At 42.6% G+C, this 26,842-nt stretch overlaps 1 protein-coding gene and 1 non-coding gene across 2 annotated transcripts in view; one reads left to right on the top strand and one right to left on the bottom strand.

Moving 5' to 3' along the window:
- The window catches only part of LOC145341191 (uncharacterized), a 78,540-nt gene extending 53,693 nt beyond the window's left edge, over window positions 1-24,847 (top strand). The window contains exons 5-8 of the mRNA XM_080186119.1: window positions 1,339-1,386; window positions 8,999-9,043; window positions 18,233-18,271; window positions 24,696-24,847. Coding sequence (XP_080042245.1) covers window positions 1,339-1,386; window positions 8,999-9,043; window positions 18,233-18,271; window positions 24,696-24,847 — 284 coding nt within the window. The remainder of the gene's footprint in view (window positions 1-1,338; window positions 1,387-8,998; window positions 9,044-18,232; window positions 18,272-24,695) is intronic.
- A 477-nt stretch (window positions 24,848-25,324) lies between these two features.
- Window positions 25,325-25,536, bottom strand: LOC145341620 (small nucleolar RNA U3). The gene has a single exon (XR_013886391.1). It is a non-coding gene; the product is annotated as a small nucleolar RNA U3 (small nucleolar RNA).
- Window positions 25,537-26,842: the final 1,306 nt, after the last annotated feature.

The raw sequence follows: 26,842 nt of genomic DNA, 5'->3' as shown, positions 1-26,842 counted from the left end.
TGTGCTTCACCCTCTCTCCACTCACATTGCCTGTACCTTTAAGACTTGATTACCTGTAAAGACTTGCATTCCAAACATTATTTTGTAGATTGAGTTTGTGTCTTTATATGCCCTGTTTGTGAACAGAACTCCCACTTACCTGACAAAGGAACAGCGCTCTGAATACTAGTGGCTTTTGCTACCAAATAAACCTGCTGGACTTTAACCTGGTGTTGCGAGACATCATATCATGTCTTCCCTGCCAAGCTACAGAACCTCCATAGCCATTCACCCACTATATACTGTACAGAAAAAAAACTTTATGGTGACAGTAGGATATGTTTAAAAAAGCTTTAAAAATAGACACTCATTGGTAATTCTCCAATTTCTTAAGAAGAAACTCTTACTGCAGCTCAATAAAAGTGTCCATCAATGTGACCCTTTAAAATTTCAAGAGCTGAAATTGCAAGTGCAATCTCTAACTTGAGTAGGCAAGCATCGTGAAATTGACAGCATAGATCAGAGACCTTGAGCTGTCAATCAAGCAATATTTTCTCTGGGCAGAGTTATTTCAGCAGGCTAAGTTAGGCCAGTTAGCTTAACATCCATCATAGGGAAAATGTCACAGTGTTATTCAAATGTCTTTGAATAACAAGAGGATGAAAGGTTATTGGGAACAGTACGAATGTGGGATTAAAGTAGCCATGATCTGATTGCATGGTGGAGCAGGCTCGAGGGGACTATTGCTCCTAATTTGTTTGTTCATATAGGCTCCTAGCCAAGCCTTATTTTGTATGATTGATTAGAGTTCCGAAATACCCTATGGTTCATGCCACTTCCAAGGTATTATGAAGCATAGCTTATTGCAAACCTGTCCTGACTCCATGAATTTTTCAGAGGATTAGGACCTGTGATGGAGATGGCCAGGTCAGGGGTGCACTCTTGGTAATTAGAAACCCTGGGAATGGGGTTCAGAAATCCTCGAACTGGGTCCCATCCATCTTTTTAAAGAGTTCCCAAGTCAGCCTGACTGTGAAAGTCCAGGCCTTAATCACCAGACTATAACTTGGGTCCAGCTCTTTTTTTAATATTGTACTGTTTGTTTGACAAAGCCATATAACAACAAGGTTTTTTTGAGAGACTCCACCTGAGAATATTATATAATACAAACTTTGTTTGTGAATGTCAAACTGTGAATGTTGCTTATTGTTGCTTTGGTCAAAGATTATATTCTAATTGTGTTGACATTGAGATCTGAGCTGAAATATTCCATTTTGTTGATGGACTAAGTTCTGCTTGTCATAGATTTAGATTTAATTCACTGACTAAATAACAGAAAATGTTCCAAACATTTTGCAGGAAAACAGCAAAAAGGAAGAGATGATGCTGAGGCTGAGAGCCTGGCAGGTAAAGAGACGTCCCGAATGTTTCCATGTGCGTCCGTTTTAAAAACAATGATTTTAAGAGAGGGCTGGACGGGTTGTAAAGCAATTGAGTTTCTGATCTTTAGCTTGTAGATTAAAGAATGAACTCAATAAAAACTTATTTGCCATTGGTTGGATTCTGCTCCGGAGTTGCTGCACTTGATCAGCAGAAGAAAGCTTTGACCGTGACATGTGATGGTGTAACATAGCTTTCCGTTAATGCCCATGGGAAAAGATCTTTGCTAGCCTAACCATCCCTAATTGCTTTTGAGATGCTGGTGAGTCACCTTAACATAGAAATTAGAAGCAGGAGTAGGCCATTCGGCCCTGCGAGCCTGCTCTGCCATTCATTTTGATCATGGCTGATCATTGAATTCAATATCCTGATCCTGCCTTCCCCTCTAATCCCTTAGCCTCAAAAGCAAAAGTGACACACAAAAATTAAATTAGATTTATTTATTTTTGAAATGAGACAACACTTTGGCCTCAACTACTTTCTGTGGTAGTGAATTCCACACATTCACCACTCCCTGGGTGAAGAAATTTCTTCTCACCTCAGTTCTAAATCATCAAACTATGACTCCTAGTTCTGGACTTCTCCACCATTGGGAACATTCTTTCTCAGTCTACCCTGTCTAACCATGTTAAAATGTGTAAGTTTCTGTAAGATCCCCTCTCACTCTTCTAAACTCCGGTGAATATTCTTACACAAATGCATGTGGTGTCAGTGAACCCTTAGTACTTATGGGGAATGAAGTCCAGGGATATAGCCCCATGACAATAATAGCAAGTCAGGATTGTGAGTGGCTTGTTGGGAAATGTGCAGGTGATGATGTTTCTATGATTCTGCTGCCTTTGTCCTTCTAGGTGAGTTGCTGCAGTGGATCTTGAGATGACAGATTCAGCTGCTACTATGTCAGTGGTGGAGGGATTAGATGTTGAAGTTGGTAGATGGGGTTCTAATCAAGCAGGCTGTTATGTCCTGGATGGTGTCAAGCTTCTGAGGGTTAATGGAGCTGCAATTATCTAGGCAAGTGGAGAATATTCCATCATAATCCTGACTTGTGCTTTGTAGATGGTGGACAGGATCTGGGGAGTCAGGAGATGAGTTACGCGCTGCTGAATTCCCAGTCTCTGACCTACTCTGGACTCACCACATAAATACAATAGCTACAAATTCAATTTCTAGTCAGCGGTATGCGCTTTTCTGTATTGTAATAGTTTGACAAGGCCACAAAGCAACATGAAAAAGCTTACTTTGGGACACTGCATATTAAGAAATAGAATCATAAGAAAGTTATGGCACACAGTGGCCATTCAGCCTAACTGGCCTGAACTGGATGAAAGCACACAACCCACCCATTCTAATCCACCTTCCAGAACCCAGACCATAGCTCTGTAAGTGACAGCACTTCAGGTGTAGATCCAGATACATTTTAAAGTGTTAGTGTTTCAGCCTCATTCTGAACACCTTACACTTTTACTGATTGAATTTGATTTACTACTTCTCCACCCACTCAACCAAACCATTGATGTAATTCCAGAGGCCATAGCTACCCTCTTCATTATCAACTACGCAGCCAATGTTTCTGTCATCTAAGTTTCCCAAACATGCCTCCCACAATTAAGTAACATTATCAATATATACGATAGACGGCAAGGGCCCCAGCATTGAACTTGTGGAACACTACTGGAAATTGAATTCCATTCATTAAAAACATCCATTGACCTTTACCCCTTGTTTGTTGTTACTGAGACAGTTTTAGATCCAGTCTGCCACATTCTCTGTACCCCAGGGCCTTTTGCTTTTCTGACCAGCCTGCCATGTAGAATCTTTCAAATACCACATTGAAATCCATGTAGACAACATCAACAGCACTCATTCTTGTTACTTCCTCAAAAAATTCTATTAACTTAGCCAGCCTGATTTTGTTAGGATAAGATTGTGTCTTACTATCTCCAATCAATCCTTGCCTTTCCAAATTTATCCAGGCTCTCAGAATGTTTTTAATTATTCAATCATCACCAAAGTCAGACTATAATATGATTTGTCCTATCCTTCTCACGCTTTTTAAACAATGATCACAAACTTCCAAATCCTCCAGAACCTCTTCTGCATCTGTATCCATTATTTCCTTCCTGGCTTCCTTTAACAGCCTGGGATACAATCCAACTGTATCAGTGATATCCACCTTCAAGGATATCAGTGCCTCCAGTACTTCCTCCCTATCTCACTGTGTTTATTGTATCTATTATTTCATACTCCCTCTCTTTAATCAGAATGTCTGAATCATCCTCTCCTAAGTGAAGACAGAGACAAAACACTCATTGAGAACCCTGCCCACATATTCTGCGTCAACACATGGACATCTACATAGAACAGTACAGCACAGTACAGGCCCTTCAGCCCTCAATGTTGTGCCGAGCTATGTCCAAACCCAAGATCAAACTATCCCACTCCCTATAATTCTGGTATTCTCCACGTGCTATCCAATAACCGCTTGAAAGTTCCTAAAGTGTCCGACTCCACTATCACAGCAGGCAGTCTATTCCACATCCTAACCACTCTCTGAGTGAAGAACCTACCTCGGACATCCCTCCTATATCTCCCACCATGAACCTTATAGTTATGCCCCCTTGTAACAGCTACATCCATCCGAGGAAATAGTCTCTGCAAGTCCACTCTATCTATCCCCCTCATCATCTTATAAACCACTACTAAGTTGCCTCTCATCCTCCTCTGCTCCAAAGAGAAAAACCCCAACTCCCTCAACCTTTCCTCATTAGACCTACCCTCCAAACCAGGCTGCATCCTGGTAAATCTCCACTGCACTCTCTCCAATGCTTCCGCATCTTTCTTACAATGAGGTGACCAGAACGGAACACAATATTCCAAATGTGGTCTCACCAACATCCGGTGTAGTTGCAGAATAACCCCACGGCTCTTAAACTCAAACCCTCTGTTAATAAACACTAACACACTATAAGCCTTCTTCACGGCTCTATCCACTTGAGTGGCAACATTCAGAGATCTGTGGATATGAACCCCAAGATTTCTCTGGTCCTCCACATTCCTCAAAACCCTGCCTTTGACCCTGTAATCTGCATTCAAGTTTGTTCTACCAAAATGAAATCACCTCGCAGTTATCAAGGTTAAATTCCATCTGCCACTTTTCGGCCCAGTTCTGCATCCTATCAATGTCTCTTTGCAGCCTGCAATAGCCCTCCACCTCATCCACTACTCCATCAATCTTGGTGTCATCAGCAAATTTAGTAACCCACCCTTCAGCCCCCTCTTCCCAGTCATTGATAAAAATCACAAATAGCAGAGGACCCAGCACTGACCCCTGTGGTACACCACTGGTAACTGGCCTCCAGTCTGAAAATTTTCCTTCCACCACCACTCTCTGTCTTCAATGAGATAGCCAGTTACTTATCCAATCGGCCAAATTTCCTTCTATCCTACACCTCCCTACCTTCTTCATGAGCCTCCCAAGGGGAACCTTATCAAACGCCTATTTAAAATCCATGTACACGACATCAACTGCTCTACCTTTGTCTACACACTTAGTTACCTCCTCAAAGAATTCAATCAAATTGTGAGGCAGGACTTACCCCTCAGAAACCGTGCTAACTATCCCGAATTAAACTGCATCTTTCCAAATCGTCATAAATCCCATCTCTCAGGACACCTTCCATTAACTTACTGACCACCGAAGTAAGACTAACTGGCTTATAATTACCAGGGTCATTCCTATTTCCTTTCTTGAAGAGAGAAACAACATTCGCCATTCTCCAGTTCACTGGCATAATCCCCGTGGACAGTGAGGACCCAAACATCAAAGCTAAAGGCTCCACAATCTCATCTCTTGCCTCCCAAAGTATCCTGTGATGTATCCCATCTGGCCCAGGGGACTTAACGACCCTCAGGTTTTTCAAAATTGCTGATATATCTTCCCTCAGAACATCTACTTCCGCCATCCTATCAGCCTGTATCATGCACTTATCCTCAAAAACATGGCCCCTCTCCTTGGTAAACACTGAAAGAAAGTATTCATTCAATGCCTCACCTATCTCGTCTGACTCTATGCACAAGTACCCACTAGTATCCTTGACTGGCCTCACCCTGTTCATTCTTTATTTCTCACATAAGAGTAAAAAGCCTTGGGGTTTTCCTTTATCCAACCTGCCAAGGACTTCTCATGGCCCCTCCTTGCTTTCCTAAACCCTTTCTTTAACTCATTCCTTGCTATCTTGTAACCCTCAAGCGACCCAACTGAACCTTGTTTTTTCATCCTTACATATGCTTTCTTTCTGCTCTTAACAAGGCATTCAACCTCCTTTGTGAACCATGGTTCCCTCACTCAGCCGTTTCCTCCCTGCCTGCCAGGGACATACCTATCAAGGACACACAGTATTTGTTCCTTGGATAAGCTCCATTTTTGTTTGTGCCTTTCCCTGACAGTTTCTGTTCCTATCTTGTGCTCCCTAATTCTTGCCTAATCGCATCATACCCCTGCTCCTCTCTGATAGGTCCTGACTTTTCCTCAGTTATTCTTTTCTCTTTCATTGAATCCCTACAATACAGATGGGGGCCATTCAGCCCATCGAGTCTGTATCAACCACAATCCCACCCAGTCTTTGTTTCTCCTGTCTTCTAATCCCACTACTACTTCTGTTATCAAACTTAATTCCTTCCAATTTGGGCGACTCTTCATGTTCCCATCCCCCAACAATCTAGTTTAAAGTCACCCCGACAGCACCAGAGAATCTCCCTTTGAGTATGTCAATGCCAGATCTGTTAAGGTGTGACCAAGATGTGGAGATGCCAACGTTGGACTGGGGTAAACACTGTAAGAAGTCTCACAACACCAGATTAAAGTTCAACAGATTTATTTGGTAGCAATAGCCACTAGCTTTCAAAGCGCTGCTTCTTCATCAGGTGAGTGGGATTTCAGTTCACAAACAGGCATATGAAGACACAAACTCAATTTACAAAATAATGGTTGGAATGCAAGCCTCCACAGGCAATCAAGTCTTAAAGGTGCAGACAATGTGAGCAGAGCGAGGGTTAAGCACAGGTTAAAGAGATATGTATTGTCTCCAGCCAGGACAGTTAGTGAGACTTTGCAAGCCTAGGCAAGTTGTGGAGGTTACAGACAGTGTGACATGAACCCAAGACCCCAATTGAGGCTGTCTTCATGTGTACGGAACTTGGCTATTGGTGTCTGCTCAGCAATTCTACGCTGTCGTGTGTTGTGAAGGTAGCCTTGGAGAATGCTTACCTGAAGATCAGAGGCTGAATGCCTGTGGCCGCTGGAGTGTTCCCCAACAGGAAGAGAATGCTCTTGCCTGGTGATTGTTGAGCAGTGTTCATTCATCCATTGTCATAGCGTCTACATGGCCTCCCCAATGTACCATGCCTCGGGACATCCTTTCCTACAGTGCATCAGGTAGACAACATTGGCCGAGTTGCAAGTATATGTACCGTGTACCTGGTGGATGGTGTTCTCACGTGAGATGATGGCATCCGTGTCGATGATCCGACGTGTCTGTGGCAGGGTTGTGTGGTGTTGTTGTCGCTGTTCTCCTGAAGGCTGGGTAGTTTGCTGCGGACAATGGTCTGTTTGAGATTGTGCGGTTGTTTGAAGGCAAGAACTGGGGGTGTGGGGATGGCCTTGGTGAGATGTTCATCTTCATCAATGACATGTTGAAGGCTCTGGAGAAGATGTCATAGCTTTTCCGCTCCGGGGAAGTAGTGGACGATGAAGGATACTCTGTCCACCGTGTCCTGTGTCTGCCTTCTGAAGAAGTCGATGCAGTTTTTCACTGTGGCGCATCAGAACTGTAGAATAACCAATCCAGCTTTTACAAGTTCCATCTTCCCAGATCTAGCCCCAATTCCTCAGAAATTTGATGCTCTCCCTCCTACACCATTTCTCCAGCCTCGTATTTAATTGAACAATTCTTCTATTCCTTTGCTCATTAGCACATGGAACTAGGAGTAATCCTGAAATGACTGTCCTTGAAGTCCTCCATTTTAATTTCCTCCCTAACTCCCTGAAATCTGCTTACAGGACTTCACCCTGCTACCTACCTATGTCATTGGTACCAGTGTGGACCCCAGCTTCTGGCTGATCTCCCTCTCCCTGAAGGATGTCCTGCAGCTGCTCAGTGAGTCCCCAACTATAAAGGGGCAAAGATATAGACACATTTCTGAGCACAGAACCAACTCAGAAATGTGTCTATATCTTTGCCCCTTTATCTCCCTCTCACTATTTGGAGTTTACAGTACACTCCTAGTAGTGCAGTTGCCTCTTGTATTTCTGAGCTCAACCCAGATAGTCTCATTTTGATGATTAAATCAATGTATATCCCTCCTTAGAGTTATAATTGACTTAATCAATAATCCTACACACAAACAATTTTTAGCTTCTATCCTGCATGAGAGCTTTATATCCACGCACATTAAGCTGCCAATTTTGCCTCTCTGTAAGCTAAGTTCCTATTATAGCAATTATATCACAGTGGATAGCACTGCTGCCTCACAGCACCAGGGACCCGGGTTCAATTTTTGTCTCGGGTGATTGTCTGTGTGTGTTTGCACCTTCTCCCCGTGTCTGCATGGGCCTCTTCCAGGTGCTCTGTTTTCTTTCAGCAGCCCAAGGATGCGCAGGTTAGGTTGATTAGCCATGCTTAATTGCCCTTTGGTGTTCGAAGATGTGTAGGTTGGGGGAATAGCCATGGTAAATGCACAAAGTTATGGCGATAGGACAGAATGGAGGGCCTGGGTAAGGTGCTCTTCCAGAGAGTTGGTGCAGGCTTGGTTGCACTGTAGAAATGCTATGGTTCTATCATGTTGCAAAGGTCTATCTATCCCCTCAGTTTTGTTTGCCATGCTTCCTACATTTAAATATTTAATCTTCCAATTAATTTTCTGTGCTTTGCACTTCCTAACCTTTGCTCACGAATTTTCTGTCTCATGTTCTCTGTTCTGGATTTGTCCTATCTGAATGTGCTCTCAGGTTCCCATCCTCCTGCCAATCTAGATTAAACCATCCCTGACAACATTAGCAAGCATCTCTGATCCCAGTTTTATTCAGATATAGACTGTCCAGCTCGCACAGCTCCCACCTTCCCAGAATCGATGCCAATGTGCCAGAAATCTGCATCATCTCTCCAGCCATGCTGTATTCTCCTATGTTCACCTGCATACGGCCTTGGGAATGATCCGGAGATTACTACCTTTGAGATCCTCCTCGATAAACTTTTTCCCGAACACCATAAACTCAGCTAGCAGGATCTTATCCTTTTTGTACCAATATGGACTACAACCTCTGGCTGTGTTCCATTACCCTCCAGAATGCTCTGTGGCCATTTGGTGAGGCTGTTTTGTAATATTTGGAGTTGACAGGCAATTGAGAAATTGAAGGATGCTCAATTCTGATTAGAAATTACATTCCAGCGCAATGACACAGACATCTGAGCTGAAAAAAATCAATGTGTGTCTATACAAAATACTAAGTTTTGTCAGTTATAAGGTTTGGACTAATGCACGGAACTAAATTAACAGAAATGTTTCAACCTTGTTACAGGAAATATATCACAAGTTAAAGAACATTCAGTTCCCTTTCATCAAGGTAAATGATTCACTGGATTAAGCTTTGCAGGTTGTTTTGCACATTGCGTTAATTTAATATTGTGATTCACGATCACCCATGTCAGACACCAACCCATATCAGTGAGCCTGTTGTCTTTTACATTGTCACTGATGCTCTGAAAAATTTAAATTGCTGAGAACCATGAGCAGCCACACAAGCTGGCATTTGTTTTGTGCAATCTCAGGAGGAAGTTGTAGATATGGGTAATGTGTCTACTTCCTGTCTGTTAACATGTCACAGTTGTGATTCCTCAGTTGTGATATAAAATCTGTCCTTGATTAGCTCAAATATCTTTTCCTGCGTCAAAACAGAAAGCTATATCCAGGTGCCATATATATCTCATAGAATCATAAAAATCATAGAAACCCTACAGTTCAGAAAGAGGCCATTCGGCCCATCGAGTCTGTGCTGACCACAATCCATACCAAGGCCCTACCCCCATACTTACCCACTAATCCCTCTAACCTACGCATCTCAGGACACTAAGGGCAATTTTAGTGCGGCCAATCAACCCAGAAGGGTAGGGGGCTTTAGTTCAATTGGGCATCCTGGTCAGTGCAAGCTTGGAGGGCTTAAGGGCCTGTTCCTGTGCTGTATTTTCTTTGTTCTTTGTTCATCTGCAGTATTTTGCTTTGACTTTAGATTCGACTCTCCCAACCTATTTTTTTTTCCTTTAATATCCCCATAGCATTCACACTGATTTATTTTCTCATAGAAATAAAAATCATAGAAACCTTACAGGACAGAAAGAGACCATTTGGCCCAAAGAGCCTGTACCAACCACAATCCCATCCATTCCCTACCCCCATATCCCAACATATTTATTAGCTCATCCCTCTAACCTACACATCTCAGAATACTAAGGTGCAATTTTAAATGGCCAATCAACCTAACCTGCACATCTTTGGAGGGAGGAAACCGGAGCACCCGGAGGAAACCCACACAGACACGAGGAGAATGTGCAAACTCCACACAGACAGTAACTCAAGCCGGGAATTGAACCCAGGTCCCTGGAGCTGTGAAGCAGCAGTGCTAACCACTGTGCTACCGTGCCTCCCCATTCAGTTCAGAAGATCAAAAGAAACATAAGTAGGAGGCCATTCATTCCCTGAAACTTGCTCCACAATTCAATAAGATTATGGCTAATCTGGTCATGACCTTAATTCCACTTGACTGTCTGCCCTACGCTCTTCTCCTCCTTCCTCTCTCCACCCCCTCCGCCCCTCCTCACCCCCACTCCATAACCTTGACTCCCTTGTGGATCCAAAATCCATCTAACTCAGTGACTCAGCTGCCACTGCTCTCTGGGGAAGGAAGAGAATTCTAAAGATCAACAATCATCTGAGAAAAAAAATCTTTCCCAACTCTGTCTTAAATGGGAGACCACATTTTTTAATCTGTGCATGCCCCGGTTCTAGATTCCACCAGGAGGGGAAAAATCCTCCAGTCCCAATGACCTTTAAGTACAGCCAGCCTTTCTAATATCTCTGCTTTATTATTATTTTGCCTATTTAGTGTCATGGGATTATATCTGGTGTAGCACAGACACAGGGCATTTAACCCAACCAGTCCATAATGCTGTTCATGCTCCATTCAAGCTTCTTCTGACTTTCTTTCATCTAAATCTACCACTGCAACTTTCCAACTCTGCTACCACAACTTTCTAAATCTCCCATTATAACTGTCTGTTTCCTTTTCTCTCGCATACTTCTTTTAAATACATCTCTGCCACTTGTTTCTTCAGAAGGAACTCTTCAAATGCAGACAATGAAAATATAACAAAACTTACTCCAACTTACAAATCAAAGAATGAGTTCAATAAAGAAACTTCATTTCTCCAAACTTGGGGCCTTGCCTTGACCACTCCAATCTCCCCAAAATTTCAAACAGATTCTTATTTATAGTGAGTCAGCTGACTATTACATCATTCTGTAATTGGTTTCATGGTTTACTAGGTCAACTTGTTACCATTGGTCACATTACATCCATTACAAAGTTGTCACCGGTTACATTCTAACGCCACTTATTTCACTCTGCTAGCGAGATCCACTGGCTGGGTGAAGATGTTTCTTCTGAATTCCTGATTGGATTTTTTGCTGAATATCTTATATTGATGCCTCTAGTTTTGCTCTTTCCCGCAAGAGGAAACATTCTCTCCATGTGTTCATGTTATGAAAGCTTTTCAGAATTTTAATGACCATTAAGTGACCTGCAGCCTTCTTTATCAAGAGAAATAAGACCCAACCTGTCAATCCTTTCCTGATATCAGAATTGTGTGAAACTTTTTGCACCTCCACTGCCTCAGAAACTCCTCTTTCATTTGCACAATATTTTCATTCTTGGTATTATCATTGTAAACATGATCACATCAGAGAGCTTGGTTAAGGAACTAAATAAAGGCTGCAGACCAATCGCAAGGAATGAAGAGAAAGTTTGTCATGGTAACATATGACTTTGAGGTCCATTTCAGTACTGCAAAGGGTGGAATCTGACTGGAGGGATTTGAGACATGGGTCTAGATTTTCATTTTGGAAGCAATAGCGGGAGTTGGGAAGTTTTCTGGTTCAGTAGCCTCCTGCCCACCAGGAGAAAGTGCCTTGATCTATTTGATTTTCATTCTGTGAGGGCAAGTGCATGCTGGATTCTCATTGATTCCATCAGATTCCGCACTTGGCAGTCCCTGTTGCTGCCTCTGATATAAGCGCCGAAGTAGGCTGGTGAAAAGGCTCTGGGATTTTGTCCCTGTTGCGCAGTTAAATATTAACCCCTCTTGTCCACACTCTGAAACCCCATCACTGCCCCAATCCTACCTACTTCCCATGCCTCATCCATGCAACTCATCAACTCAACTAATCCACTGCCTCCACAAATGCCTAAAAACCCTTCATATTCTCCAGACCGAACAATCCAGGGAACTATGAAGGTGGCTTAATGTTGCTTTGGTCAATGTTGTTAATGTTCGTAATGCTTTATCAAGATGGAGAGTAAAATATTTGATTCATAGAATAGAAGCCCTACAGTGCAGAAGGAGGCCATTCGGCCCATTGATTCTGCACTGACTACAATCCCATCCAGGCTCTATTCCCGTAATCCCACATATTAATGCGGCTAATCTCCCTGACACTAGGGCCAATTTGGCATAGGCAATCAATTTAACCCAAACATCTTTGGACTGTGGGAAGAAACGGAGCACCCCAGAGATAACGCACGCAGATATGGGAGAATGTGCAAACTCCACACAGACAATGACCCAAGGCCGGAATTGAACCTGGGTCCTTGGCGCTGTGAGGCAGCAGTGCTAACCACTGCAGATTTGAAGATTAGGGTGCTGAATCTTAATAAAGGAAACTATGAGGATATGAGGCATGAGTTGGCCTTGATAGATTGGGGAGAGTTACTCAAAGAGATGACAGTGGATCGGCAATGGCAAACATTCAAGGAATGCATGGGGAACTATAGCAACTGTCTGGCACAAAAGCAATATGGGTAAGATGGCCAATCCATGCTTACAAAGGAAATTAGAGAGAGCATCTGATCCAAGGAAGAAGCATTCAAAGTGGCCAAGAAAAATAATAGTTCTGAGAATTGGGAACAGTTTAGAATTCAGCAAAGAAGGATCAAGGGATTGATTAAGAAGGGGAAAATACAGTACAAAAGTAAGCTTGCAAGGAACATAAAGACTGACACTAAGCATTTCTATCGGTACGTGAAGTAAAAGAGGTTGGTGGAGACAAATGAAGGTCCCCTGCAGGCAGAAACGGGGCAATGTACTCTTAGGGGACAAAGAAATAGCTGAGCAACTTTGGCTCTGTCTTCACAAAAGAGGATGCAAATCTGATGCCAGAAATGTTGGAAAATGCAAGATTTGGTGAGAGGGAAAAACTCAGAGATCAATATTAGCGGAGAAATGGTACTGGGAAAATCAATGGGATTGAAGGTGGATAAATCCCCAGGGCCTGATAATCTACATCCTAAATCACTTAAGGAAGTGGCTGTAGAGATAGTGGATGCATTAGGGGTCATCTTCCCGGATTCTATAGACTCAGGAACATTCCCTGCAGATTGGAGGGGAGCTAATGTCACTCCAATATTCAAAAAGGAAGGTAGAGAGAAACAGGGAATTATAGACCAGTGAGCTTAACAACAGTAGTGGGGTAAATTCTCAAATCCATTATCAAGGACTTTATAGTGGAGCATTTAGAAAGCAGTGGCAGGATCAGATAGAGTCAGCATGGATTTATGAAGGGGAAATCATGCTTGACAAATCTGTTGGAATTCTTTGAAGATGTAACTAGTAGAATTGACAAGGGGGAACCAGTCGATATAGTATATTTAGACTTTCAGAAAGTGTTTGACAAAGTCCTGCTTAAGAAATTATTGTGCAAGTTTGAAGCATATGGGACTGGGGGGAAGTGCATTGAGATGGTTGGATAACGATTGGCAGAGAGGAAACAAAGAGTAAGAATTAATAGGTGCTTTTCAAATTGGCCGGCAGTAACTAGGAGGGTGCCACTGAGATCGGTGTTGGGACTCCAGCTACTCACAATGTATATTAATGATTTGGATGAGGGAACAAAATATAACATCTTAAAGTTTGCGGATGACACTAAGGTGGGTAGGAGGGTGAACTGTGATGAGGATGCAGAAATCCTTCAGAATGATCTGGACAGGTGGGGTGAGTGGGCAAATCAATGGCAGACACAGTATAATTTGGATCAATGTGAGGTTATTCACTTTGGAACCAAAAAAAGAAGGCAGACTACTCCCTAAATAGCTAAAAATTGGGAGATGGGAGGGAGCAGTGGAAACTGGGTGTTCTAGTGAACCAGTCACTGAAGGTAAGCATGTAGGTGCAGCAGGCAGTAAAGAAGGCAAATGGTATGTTGGCCTTCATTACGAGAGGTTTTGAGTACAGGAACAGGGATGTATTGCTGCATTTATACAGAGCTTTGGTGAGGCTACACCCAGAGTATTGTGTGCAGTTTTGGTCTCCTTTTCTGAGGAAGGATGTTCTTGTACCAGGCTGGTTCCGAAGATGGCAGGACTGATGTATGAGGAGAAATTGACTTGGTTAGGACTGTTTTCATTGGATTTCAGACAAATGATGGGGGGTATCTCATAGACACTTATAAAATTCTAATACGACTAGACAGGGTAGATGCAGGGGGGATGTTCCCGATGGTGGGGGAGTCCAGAACCAGGGTCACAATCTGAGGAGTCAAGGTAGACCATTTAGGACGGAGATGAGGAGACATTTCTTCACCCAAAGAGTGGCAAGCCTGTGGAATTCACTACCATAGGAAGTAGTTGATGCCAAAACATTGAATATATTGAAGAGGTGGTTAGATATAGCACTTGGGATGAACAGGATCAAAAGTTATGGGGAGAAAGCAGGATTAGGCTTGTTGTGGGAAGGTCACCACCTTTGAGTCAGACTTGGAGGTTCAACAAACAGTTTTATTCAGACAAAGCTTTGGGAGAAGCGCTGGCACTCCGTAGTACAGGCAGTCACCTTCTCAACTACACAATGGTAGTTGAGCATCTTTTATACATTGTTAGATAATAGACAGTACGGACATTAGCTGTTAGCACATTGTTACACGTTGAGTGGACAAGTACGGACATTGACAGTTGGCACATCATTATACATAGAGTAGATACATTTATGCAGTCTATCAATGGCTGATCTTGTTATGTACATTTGTGCATTTAAGTCCCCCCATCAGTGACTGATCTCATTATCAAACTCATTGTTTTGGGTCTGCTTTTATCTCAAGTTTAAGGTGCCTCAAGGTCTGACCTATTTCCTGCAGTAATTTAAACACTACAGGTTTTAATTATCTGTACTGTCTGTACCCAAAGTCAGTGCCTCTTAATGTCTTTTCCCAGAGTCCATTTTGTGCCAGGTAACCATTCTGTGTCCTTTAATTTTGATTTCACTCGAACAGGCTACTGAGTAGGACAATCAGCCATGAATGTGTTGAGTGGCAGAGCAGGCTTGAAGGGCCAAATGGTCTCATCCTGCTCCTATATTCAATGTTTCTATTCTTTGATATTATATTTGAATTGTATTGACACAGATGTGACGCAGATATTCCACTGAGTTCATACAAAATACTAACTTCTGTGAGTTAAAGGGTTAGGTTTAATTCACCAAGTAAATAACAGAAAATGTTCCAAATATTTTACAGGAAAGCGGCAGGAAAAAAAAGATGTGCACATGACAGGTAAGACAGATCCCTGTCCATTTCAACCAATGTCTAAAAGGGGACATGAGATTGTTTTGGCAGATAAGGTAAAGGAGAATCCAAACAGCTTTTACAAACACATAAAGGCAAAAGAGAAACTAGGGAGAGAATGGGGCCTGTTAAGAATCAACAAGGTCATCAATGCATGGATTCACCAGAGATGGGTGAGATCCTAAATGAATATTTCTCATCAGAATTTACTGTTGAGAAAGTCTTGGATGTTAGGGAACTTGGTGAAATAAATAGTGATATCTTAAAGTACATCAAAGTAGATTAATCCCCAAGACCTGATGAAGTGTATCCCAGGATGTTGTGAGAGGCTAGGGAGCAAATTGTGGGATCCCTAGAAGAGATAGTTGATTTATCGACAACCGCAGGCAAGGTGCCTAAAGATTGGAGAATGGCAAATGTTTAAACAGGGCTGAGGGGAAAAGGCTGGGAACTACTGGCAGGTGAGCATAACATCTGTAATGGGTAAGTTGTTAGAAGGTATTCTGAGAGACAGGATCTAAAGGCATTTAGAGAGATAAGGACTGATTAGGGGCAGTCAGCAAGGATTTGTGAGTGGAAAATTATGTCTCACAATTTTGATTGAGTTTTTTGAAAGGGTAAGAGAGAAGATAGATGAGGGCAGTGCAGTCAATGTCATCTACATGGACTTTAGCAAGGCCTTTGACAAGGTACCACATGGTAGATTATTGCATAAGGTTAAATCTCACAGAATCCAGGGTGAGGTAGCCAATTGGATACAAAATTGGCCTGATGACAGAAGCCAGAGGGTGGTTGTAGAGGTTTTTTTTTTCAGACTGGAAGCCAGTGTGCCTCAGGGATCAGTGCACTGTTATTTGTCATTTATATTAATGTTTGGGGTGAGAATTTAGGAAGCATGCTTAGTAAGTTTGCAGATGATACCACGATTGGTGGCATAGTGGACAGTGAAGAAGGTTATCTAGGATTGCAATGAGATCTTGATCAATTGGGTCAGTGGGATGATGAATGTCAGATGGAGTTTAATTTAGATAATTGTGAGGTGATGCATTTTGGTAGATAGAACCAGGGCAGGACTTAGTCAATGGTGGGTTATGAGGGAGAGTTATGGATCAAAGAGAGCTATAGTACCGGTTCATAGCTTCTTGAAAATGGAGTCACAGTTGGTGAAGAAGGCATTCAGCATGCTTGGTTTCATTGGTGAGAACATTGAATACAAGAGTAGGGATGTCTTGTTGAAGTTGTACAAGACATTGATAAGGTCACACTTGGAATACCGTGTACCATTCTGGTCACGCTATTATAGAAAGGACATTATTAAATTAGAAAGCGTGCAGTAAAGATTTACTAGGATCCTACCAGGATTTGATGGTTTGATTTATAAGGAGAGGCTGGATAGGCTCCTAAAGCATAGGAGGCTTAGGGGTGACCTTATAGAGGTTCATAAAATAATTAGGTTAGATTAGTCAGCATATTTTCCCAAAGATAGGGGAGTCTAAAATTAGAGGCCATAGGTTTAAGGTGGGAGGGGAGAGATATAAAAAGATACAGAGGGGAAATTTTTTCACACAGTCAGTGGTGAGTGTCTAAAATGAGCTGCCAGAGATAGACGTAAAGGCAGGTACAATTTTGTCTTTTTAAAAGCATTTAGGCAGTTACATGGGTAAGATGGATATAGAGGATATGGGATAAACACAGGCAATTGGAACCAACTTAATGGTTTAAAAAAAAGGGGTGGCAAGGACAAGGTGGTCTGTAGGGCCTGTAAACCTTTATGACGTTATGGTCCTCCACGCAGCTACAATGGATGTTCATACCCTCTATACCAACTCATACCTACTACCCACCACCAAGGACTTCTAGCACACCATAGCCTCCAGTCACCCACAATGGATACTTATGCCCTCCATACTTACTCATGGTACTTGGTGCCCATTCTTCCTGTATACCCTCTTTACAGAACCAATCAACCATATTGTAAAAGTGGCAGCTGCGAAAAAGCTTAAAAAAAGCTAGTCGTAACTTTCTCTTACAGAGCTGTAATAACAGTAGTTTTGTAAATTGTCAATCAAACATACATGGAAGTATCAGTAGCAGAAGTTGTAAGTACTTGACATTTTATCTTGTGTGAATAAACTTTGAGCTGTTGAAATGTTTTTCATTGTTTACCAGGATGTTGCCTGGTCTGGTGGGTATCCAGCCATGAGGAAAGACTGCACAGGCAGAGTGCAGAGTCAGATGCTCTTGCCTCGGGTAGAAAAGTCAAGTACTAGGGGACATAGGTTTAATGTGCCTGGGGAAAAGTTTAGAGGAGAGACAAGTTTTTTTACACGGAGGCAGGTGAATGTCTGGAATGTGCTGCCTGGGGAAGTGGTGGGAGCAGGTACAATAGCAGCATTTAAGGGGCGTCTGGACAAATACATGAATAGGTTGGGAATGGAATGATATGCACTCAGTAAGTGCATATGGTTTTAGTTTAAGCAGGCATCATGATTGGCACAGGCTTGGAGGACTGAAGGGCAAAGGCAAGTAAGCATGAGCAATATTTGCTGACCTTGCCATGTTTTGTAAATAAATATTTTGGAGCTGACTTTGGAGCTCAATATCAGCTTAGCATTAAACAATGCCTACTAACCAGTCTGAGCTTTAACCTCCAGTATGTATGGTCCTGTTTGTTTTTCAGTTTGATGCTATAACAATTTAATATTCAAATATTAAAAAGGTAAAGATGAAGTAAAATTCTGAGCTGAGCAACAGAGAGGCTATGAAGATTGTTTAATGTTACTTTGGGCAGAGATTATATTTGAACTATATTGAAACAAATGTAAATAGATATTTTATTGTGTTCATACGAAATACTAATTTCTGTTAGTTAAAGGGTTAGATTTAATTCACCAAGTAAATAACAGTAAATATTCCAAACATTTTGCAGGAAAACCGCAGGAAGAAAGAGATGATGTGAGCTTGCCAGGTAAGAGAAATCCCCAATGTTTCCATGTAAAGTACATTGATTATATAAAGATCAATTTTAGGAGGGAGTTGGACAGGTTGAGAAGCAATTAAGTTTCTGATCTTCAGCCTGAGGGATAATTAAATTTTGAATAAACTCACTAAATATTTACTTGCCATTTGTTGGATTCTGTTCCTGTGTTGCTGCACTTGGTTAGCAGAATAATACATGTTGTTTTGATCATGATGTTGTGTAATGGCTTAATATGGCTATTCATAATTCATTTCTGGGAAAAGAATCATCTTCCTGTCCTCGAGAAGGTGGTGGTGAGTAATCACCTTAACTTCTGTATGTGGTGTATATAACCCCCAGTGCTGTTTTGGCGTGAGTTTCAGGATTTTGACCCAGCCACAGTGAAGGGACAACGATATAGTTCCAAGTCAAAATGGTGACTGCCTGAGAAGGGAACTTACAGGCAGTGGTGTTCACATGCACCTGCTGCCCTGTTCTTCAAAATGGTGGAGTTTGCACGTTTGGAAGGAGCGTTGGTGAATTGATGCAGCATATTGTAGATGGTACATATTGCTGCTACTGTGCATCAGTGGTGGAGGATTGAATGTTGAAGTTGGTGGCTGGTGTTCCTGTCAGATGAGCTGTTTTGTCCTGAATGGTGTCAAGCTTCTTGAGTGTTGCAGGAGTTGTATTCATCCAGGTAAGTGGAGAGTATGCCATCACAACACTCCTGACTTATGCCATGTGGTGGACAAACTTTGGAGAGTCAGGAGGTGCGATGACTTCAGCCAGGCTAATGAGGTTGGCTTGCTAGAGTATGAACCCCTATGTTAATATGAGTTTGTTCATTTGTTTGGTATTCAAAAGAGCTACCCGATGAGTCTGAATTGATGGTTAAATCAGGGAGCCTTATGCTCCCTTATTAAAGCAGGTCTGTCAGACTCCCAGCCTGCATTCAGCAGGGAGCAACTGGACATCTGGCTGTGTACAGCTGTATGATGTAAATAAAGTAACTTGGTGGTGGGACTTTTGCCTCTGTGGAGTTATTATAGGAGTTGGCTTATTCTCTGCAGAATTCCCAGTCTCTTACCATCTTTTGCAACTATAGTATTTATATGGTGGACTTTAATTTACATATAGATTAGACAAACCAAACTGGCAATGGTATAGTGGAGGAAGAGATCCTGGAGTATGTGCACGTTGGTTTTAAAACCAATACAGTGGGGAAACAAGAAGAGAATAGGTTATTCTAAATTGGATTCTAAATTGAATATTCTAAATTATTCTAGACTGCGCAATGAGAAAGGATTAATGAACTTTCTTGTTATGCAAAGTCATTTGGGGAAGAGGGGCCATTAAATGATAGAGACTGAAGTAATCAAATCCGACACCAGGTCTTGAATCTAAATAAAGGGAGCTATGAAGGTATTAGGCACAAATAGGCAATGATAGACTGGGGAACTTTGAATTTGAACCATTGCCTATCCATTGTCAACCTTTATAGTAAAGAATGAGTGGATTCAATGGGCCAATTGGCCTCCTTCTGCACTGCAGGAATTCTATGGATTCTATGAATCTGCCGTCAGCCCCAAAATGTCTAGTCTTGAAACGCTGAATGACCTCTTCTTGTGGAATTGCAACAATTATTCATTTCTGCCAGGAACAAAAGTAAAAAAGGAAAGGTACCATGTAGTCTGCTCGGTCCTTCTAGCCTGCTCCACTATTCAATAAATGGGGCCTCAACTCCACACTCCTGTCAAATCTGGTAACCTTCAACTCATTTGATAGTCAACGATCTATTTACCTCAGCCTCAAATATTTAATGATACTGTCTCCACCACTCTCTGGAGAAGATTCATGATGTGGAGATGCTGGTGTTGGACTGGGGTAAACAGAGTAAGAAGTCTCACAACACCAGGTTAAAGTCCAACAGGTTTATTTGGTAGCAAAAGCCACTAGCTTTCGGAGCGCTGGTAGAGAATCCCACCCTTCCACCTCCTCTAACCTAATTATAAGTGTGAGGGAAGTTTTTTTTTATATATTTTTACTTTTCTGCTGGTAATTGATTCAGGGATGGCAGTTCAGGCTGTAAGCTGCATCTCCTGTGGGATGTATGTAGTGAGGGACTCCCACAGTGTTTCAGGTGATTTTACTTGTGGGAAGTGTGTTAGATTGCAGTTTCTGGAGGAGCGTGTAAAGGAGCTGGAAGGGGAATTAGAGGAGCTCCGTATAATTCGGGAAGTGGAGGCGGACATAGAAAGGAGTTATAAGGAGATAGTCACTCCTAGGAATAAGTCTTGGGTCACTGCCAGGAAGAGGGGCAAAAAGCAGTTGGGGGGACAATCCCCTGGGGCTGTTCCCCTCCAAAATAGGTTCTCGGTCCTGGAGGCTACAGTTGAGGAGAAATCAACTGGGGATAGCCAAAGGGAGCAGGTCTCTGGGGGTGAGCCTATTGGCAAGCCTCAGGTGGTTAGGGGTAAGAGATTGGGCCTCGTGATTGGGGACTCCACAGTTATGGGGACGGATAGGAGAGTTGGAGGTAAGGGTAGGGACTCTGGGCTGGTGTGTTGCCTACCAGGGGCTGGGGTCCAGGATGTTTCGGACAGAGTATTCAGGACTCTTAGGGGAGAGGGAGATCAACCCCAAGTTATAGTTCATGTGGGGACACATGACATAGGGAGATTAAGGGAAGGGGATATTAAGCAAAGATTTATGGAGTTGGGGTGGAAACTCAAGGCGAAGTCAGAAAGAGTAGTTATATCTGGACTCTTGCCTGTGCCACGGGATAGTTTAGAGAGGAATAGGGAGAGGGAAAGTTTGAACTCGTGGCTGAGGGGATGGTGCAGGAGGGAGGGGTTCAGGTACTTGAGCAATTGGGGCTCATTCTGGGGAAGGTGGGACCTCTATAAGAGGGATGGTCTACACCTGAACCAGAGGGGAATCAATATCCTGGGGGGTAAATTTGCAAAAGCGATGCAGGAAGGTTTAAACTGATTCGGAGGGGGGGAGGGATAGTGAGGAAAGGGGGTGAAAGTGAGGGGGGCATAGTTGGGGAATGCAGGGCACGGCATAGTGGGGGTGGGGCGGAGCAGGGTTTGAAATGCGTGTACTTTAATGCGAGGAGTATTCGCAATAAAGTGGATGAACTTGCAGCGTGGATCAGTACCTGGGACTTTGATGTTGTGGCCATTTCTGAGACATGGATAGAGCAGGGTCAGGAATGGATGTTGCAGGTTCCGGGGTACAAATGCTTTAGTCGGAGTAGAGAAGAAGGTAGAAGGGGGGGTGGGGTAGCATTGCTAGTCAAGGACTGTATCACAGTGTCGGAGAGAAAGTTTGATGAGGACTTGTCAGTTGAGGTAGTATGGGCGGAGATTAGAAATAGGAGAGGAGAGGTCACCCTGTTGGGAGTCTTTTATAGACCTCCTAAAAGTTCTAGAGAGGTTGAGGAAAGGATTGCGGAGACAATCCTGGTTAGGAGTGAAAGTAATAGGGTAATTGTTATGGGGGACTTTAACTTTACGAATATTGATTGGAGTTGCTATAGTTCTAGCTCGCTAGAGGGGTCAGTGTTTGTACAAAGCGTGCAGGAAGGTTTTTTGTCTCAGTATGTAGACAGGCCAACTAGAGGTGAGGCTATATTGGATTTGGTGCTGGGAAATGAGCCAGACCAGGTGCTAGACTTGGAAGTTGGTGTGCATTTTGGTGATAGTGACCACAATTCGGTTACGTTCACCTTAGTGATGGGAAGAGATAGGCATGAACCTCGGGTCAGCAATTTTAGCTGGGGTAAGGGCGATTATGAGGCTATCAGGAGTGAATTAGGATGCATGGATTGGATTAGGGGATTACAGGGACTGGGAACGTCTGAAATGTGGAGTTTTTTCAAGGAGCAGCTACTGCGAGTCCTTGATAGGTATGTCCCTGTCAGGCATGGTGGATTTGGTAGATCTAGGGAACCGTGGTGCACTAAAAGAGTTGAGTCGATGGTTAAAAAGAAAAAGGAGGCTTATGTTCGGATGAGATTGGAGGGCTCAGATAGTGCACTAGAAAGCTTTAGATTGGCTAGGAGGGAGTTGAAGAGTGAGTTGAGAAGGGCTAAAAGAGGACATGAGAAGACTTTGGCTGATAGGATTAAGGAGAATCCTAAGGCGTTCTATAAGTATGTCAAGAACAGAAGGTTGGTCAGGGCAAGATTAGGGCCAGTTACAGACAGCAGGGGGAAGTTGTGTGTGGAACCGGAGGAGATTGGAGAAGTATTGAACCAATATTTCTCTTCGGTGTTCACGCAGGGGGACATGAATATAGCTGAGGAGGACATTGGGTTGCAGGGGTGTAAAATAGACAGTATTACGGTTGATAAAGAGGATGTGCTGGAAATTCTTGAGGGGCTGAAAATAGATAAGTCCCCTGGTCCGGATGGGATCTACCCTAGGATTCTCTGGGAGGCTAGAGAGGTGATTGCAGAGCCTCTGGCTCAGATCTTCAGGTCGTCATTGGTCTCTGGTGTAGTCCCGGAGGATTGGAGGATAGCGAATGTTGTCCCATTGTTTAAGAAGGGGAACAGAGACTTTGCCGGGAATTATAGACCGGTGAGTCTTACTTCTGTTGTGGGCAAGGTTTTAGAAAAAATTATTAGGGATAGGATTTATAGTTATTTGGAGTGTAATGAATTGATTAGAAATAGTCAGCATGGTTTTGTAGCGGGTAGGTCGTGCCTTACTAACCTTATTGAGTTTTTTGAGAAGGTGACCAAAGAGGTGGATGGGGGTAAGGCAGTTGACGTGGTATACATGGATTTTAGTAAGGCGTTCGATAAGGTTCACCATGGTAGGCTTCTGCAGAAAATGCAGATGTATGGGATTGTGGGTAATCTAGGAAGTTGGATCAGGAATTGGCTATCAGATAGGAGACAGAGGGTGGTGGTGGATGGTAAATATTCATCATGGAGTGCAGTTACGAGTGGTGTGCCTCAGGGATCTGTTTTGGGGCCACTGTTGTTTGTAATTTTTATTAATGATCTGGATGAGGGTATAGTTGGGTGGATTAGTAAATTTGCTGATGACACCAAAGTTGGAGGTGTGGTAGATTGTGAGGAAGGGTGTCATAGTCTGCAGGGAGACTTAGATAGGTTGCAGAGCTGGGCCGAGAGGTGGCGGATGGAATTTAATGCGGAGAAGTGTGAGGTAATTCACTTTGGTAGGAGCAACAGATGTGTCGAGTATAGGGCTAACGGGAGGACTTTGAATAGTGTGGATGAACAGAGGGATCTAGGTGTGTGTGTACATAGATCCCTGAAAGTTGGGAATCAAGTAGATAAGGTTGTCAAGAAGGCGTACGGTGTCTTGGCGTTTATTGGTAGGGGGATTGAATTTAGGAGTCGCAGTGTAATGTTGCAACTGTACACTACTCTAGTGCGGCCGCACTTGGAGTACTGTGTGCAGTTCTGGTCCCCGCATTACAAGAAGGATGTGGAGGCGTTGGAGAGGGTGCAGAGGAGGTTTACTAGGATGTTGCCTGGTATGGTGGGGAGGTCCTATGAGGAGAGACTGAGGGATCTAGGGTTGTTTTCGTTGGAAAGAAGGCGGCTAAGAGGGGATCTTATTGAAACATATAAGATGATTAGAGGTTTAGATAGGGTGGATAGTGATAGCCTTTTTCCTCGGATGGAGAAAGCTAGCACGAGGGGGCATGGCTTTAAATTAAGGGGGGGTAGCTACAGGACGGATGTCAGGGGTAGGTTCTTTACCCAGCGGGTGGTGAGGGATTGGAATGCCCTGCCTGCTGCAGTTGTAAATGCGTCTAGTTTGGGGGCGTTTAAGAGATCTCTGGATAGGTTTATGGACGAAAAGGGATTGGTATAGGCTAGTGGGTCATTGTTTTTGTAACTGGTCGGCGCAACATCGTGGGCCGAAGGGCCTGTTCTGCGCTGTAATGTTCTATGTTCTATGTTCTATAGATTAACTGCACCCAATGTTGCCCATTCAAATCACATTCATAAGTAGAGGTACATTTGCCGTGGAATGTGAGAGAAGAGTTGCCAATACAAACTTCTTTTCACTATGGTTATTTTCCCAGATTTAGTAATCTCCTTGAATCTTATTTCCAACCAGATTCCACCACAGGGACAATTCTTCCAAGTTCACCACATGACTCTGAACATTTGAGTGCCTGGCTCATGGCTACAGGGACATCAACAATCCAGTTACAGATCACAAATGTATGATACAAGTCACTAATTGCTCACGAGGACACTGTGGTTTAATTACCTTTCCCATTGATAATTAGGCAGCACAAAAAAGATGCTGCATTTTTTTTTTGCAAGATTCTCCCAAATCCATCCTCCCACACTCCCACCCTGCTCTCTCTGCTGTTTTTCTCTTTCGCACCTGGGAGTGCTGCTTCAGATCTTTTTCGAACTGTGCATACACAGTTCAGAGCTCCGATAGTTCTGGCAGCAATAAGCCCCGCCCACAGCGCAGATCGGACCAGAGCCGGCAAGAAGCGTATGGGTGCGCTGCACAGAGGATTCCGGACTCAGATCCATATTACACCCAGATCCGGCCCTTAGGCTCCGATTGGTAAAATTGGGCCATAGTATCCAACAACAACAGTCTTTCAGGAGGGCAACTATGGTCAAAATACAGACAAAAAGTTAGGTTACCAGAGTGGGTTGTCAAACTGGCCAAAGTTCAATCCACATCAGAGTTTTCACAACACCAACTCAACAACAAATTCTTCACTCTCCCTTTTTATATTCAACAAAATAACTTCCCTCTTAGCAGGCCTCAGTACTCTACTTATATAGTCTAGCAAGGCTATGTAGCAGATCTTCTTTGATTCCTGTTGGGGGTTTTCCATCAGTCTGCCATGTGATTTCCAGGTTGACTTCCTGTGGCCATCTTGGTCAGGGGAAACTGGAAAATATTATAGAAAAGTATTACCCTTCCAGTACACACAAATTTATTTTCCATTGAAGACATTGGTAATGAAAATTAGATATAATATAGAATGAATCTATTTCACATTACTGACAAGGAGATTCATTATCAGAGATGTTTTTCTCTTTAAGTCCTCTTCCTCCACCTCTCTACAAGAGAGAGAGGGAACACTCATCAATGACACTGACCAGTTGCCAAAAGCAACACTCAGTGCCAGCTTCTTGCTCAGAAGAGAACACTATAAATCCTCCTCATGGATTGTGAGACCACACACTTTAGAAACACATTTCTCTAGGAAAACACTATAGAAATGATCCCTAAGAATATAAAGTATTTGAAAGATTTTTTTTCAGCATTGTTGCAAACAGTTTCCTAATTAGAGTTATTGTCAAAACATTTTGCAGTTAACTCACCAAATAAAACATCAGGATTGACCTTTGAACAGCCAGGTAAGAAAAGTTCAAGCAATTCAACTTTTCCACAAATACATTGTAAAATCTGACTGCGACATTGTTAAAATATTGTTTATTAATGAAAGTGAGTTTTCAACTAATCACAATTCATTTTGGAATTCAGTTCAGAATTAGCTGCATCCATTCATAGTAAATTTCATCAACTTTCACTTTATATGTACGTCCATCCTTGAGTAGCTCTTCTATGCTTTATATTTTAGGCTTGTCTAGCAGATCTTTCCAGAATGCTTCCATGGGAGTGGATTACATCAATAACTCAATAGTCTGTTTTTGAAAAAGTATATACCCTTTTCTCTGCATCCATTGACAAAGTGGTTTATGGATTCTCTAGGCTGTTGTTAAAATTAAATGAACTGCTAGTAGATAAATATGAAAGTTTAACTTTATTCTGAACCAGCCTTCTGAAGTAATTTACATCTTTTGGGAATCTTTTAGCTCTGTGTGTTCACCCTGTGTAGACCCTCATTTCTAATTGCTAAGTGAATTTTAATGACTTGCTTATCTTGTTCAGATATACCTGAATCAAGAAACCATGACTCTTCATGTTGTTTAAACATTCTGAATTTGGATAGTAGGTCAGCTGCATCCCAATTCACACTAGGGAAATTTGTAGATGATATGACAATATTCCTTTGACCTTTCTTCCCTGGTTGTACCTGGGTTAAGTGTGCTTTTCTGAAGTTCCGTCCATTGTAATTGTAATCTTCCCAAGCCTGATTTTTATGATTTTATTTTGTTCGGCGGCTCCTCACGCACTATTGATCTGACCCAAACTCTGGTCTCTTGCCTTTCCGAGCTGAACTAATTGGTTCTGTTACCACTTTGTCCCATTCACTAAACTGATTAAACAAGTGCTGCAGGCTCAATACAAAGGATCCATGCGCTTATTAGCTTTTTATTTGACCACTATCCTGACACTGTATTTTGAAAGCTTTGCTGTGCATTAGGCACACTCTGTTCTCAATACATTCAGATGCTTCAATTCTGTTGTGGCCTTACCAAAACATTAATGTTCATCTCATGCTATGTAGCATATCCAAGACTGCTCATTATGTCCTCCTACCTGTAGTTAATCTTGTTGCCAGGCTGGCTACCCTGTCTTTTGAAAGAAACCACCGCTGCACAGCATGTTACGCTTTAAGAATGCTACATAGACACCAATCACT

The sequence above is a fragment of the Carcharhinus amblyrhynchos genome, chromosome 3, assembly GCF_965287045.1.
Source record: "Carcharhinus amblyrhynchos chromosome 3, sCarAmb.v2.hapA, whole genome shotgun sequence".
NCBI lineage: Eukaryota > Metazoa > Chordata > Chondrichthyes > Carcharhiniformes > Carcharhinidae > Carcharhinus > Carcharhinus amblyrhynchos.
This window is presented reverse-complemented; position numbering and strand designations above follow the sequence as displayed.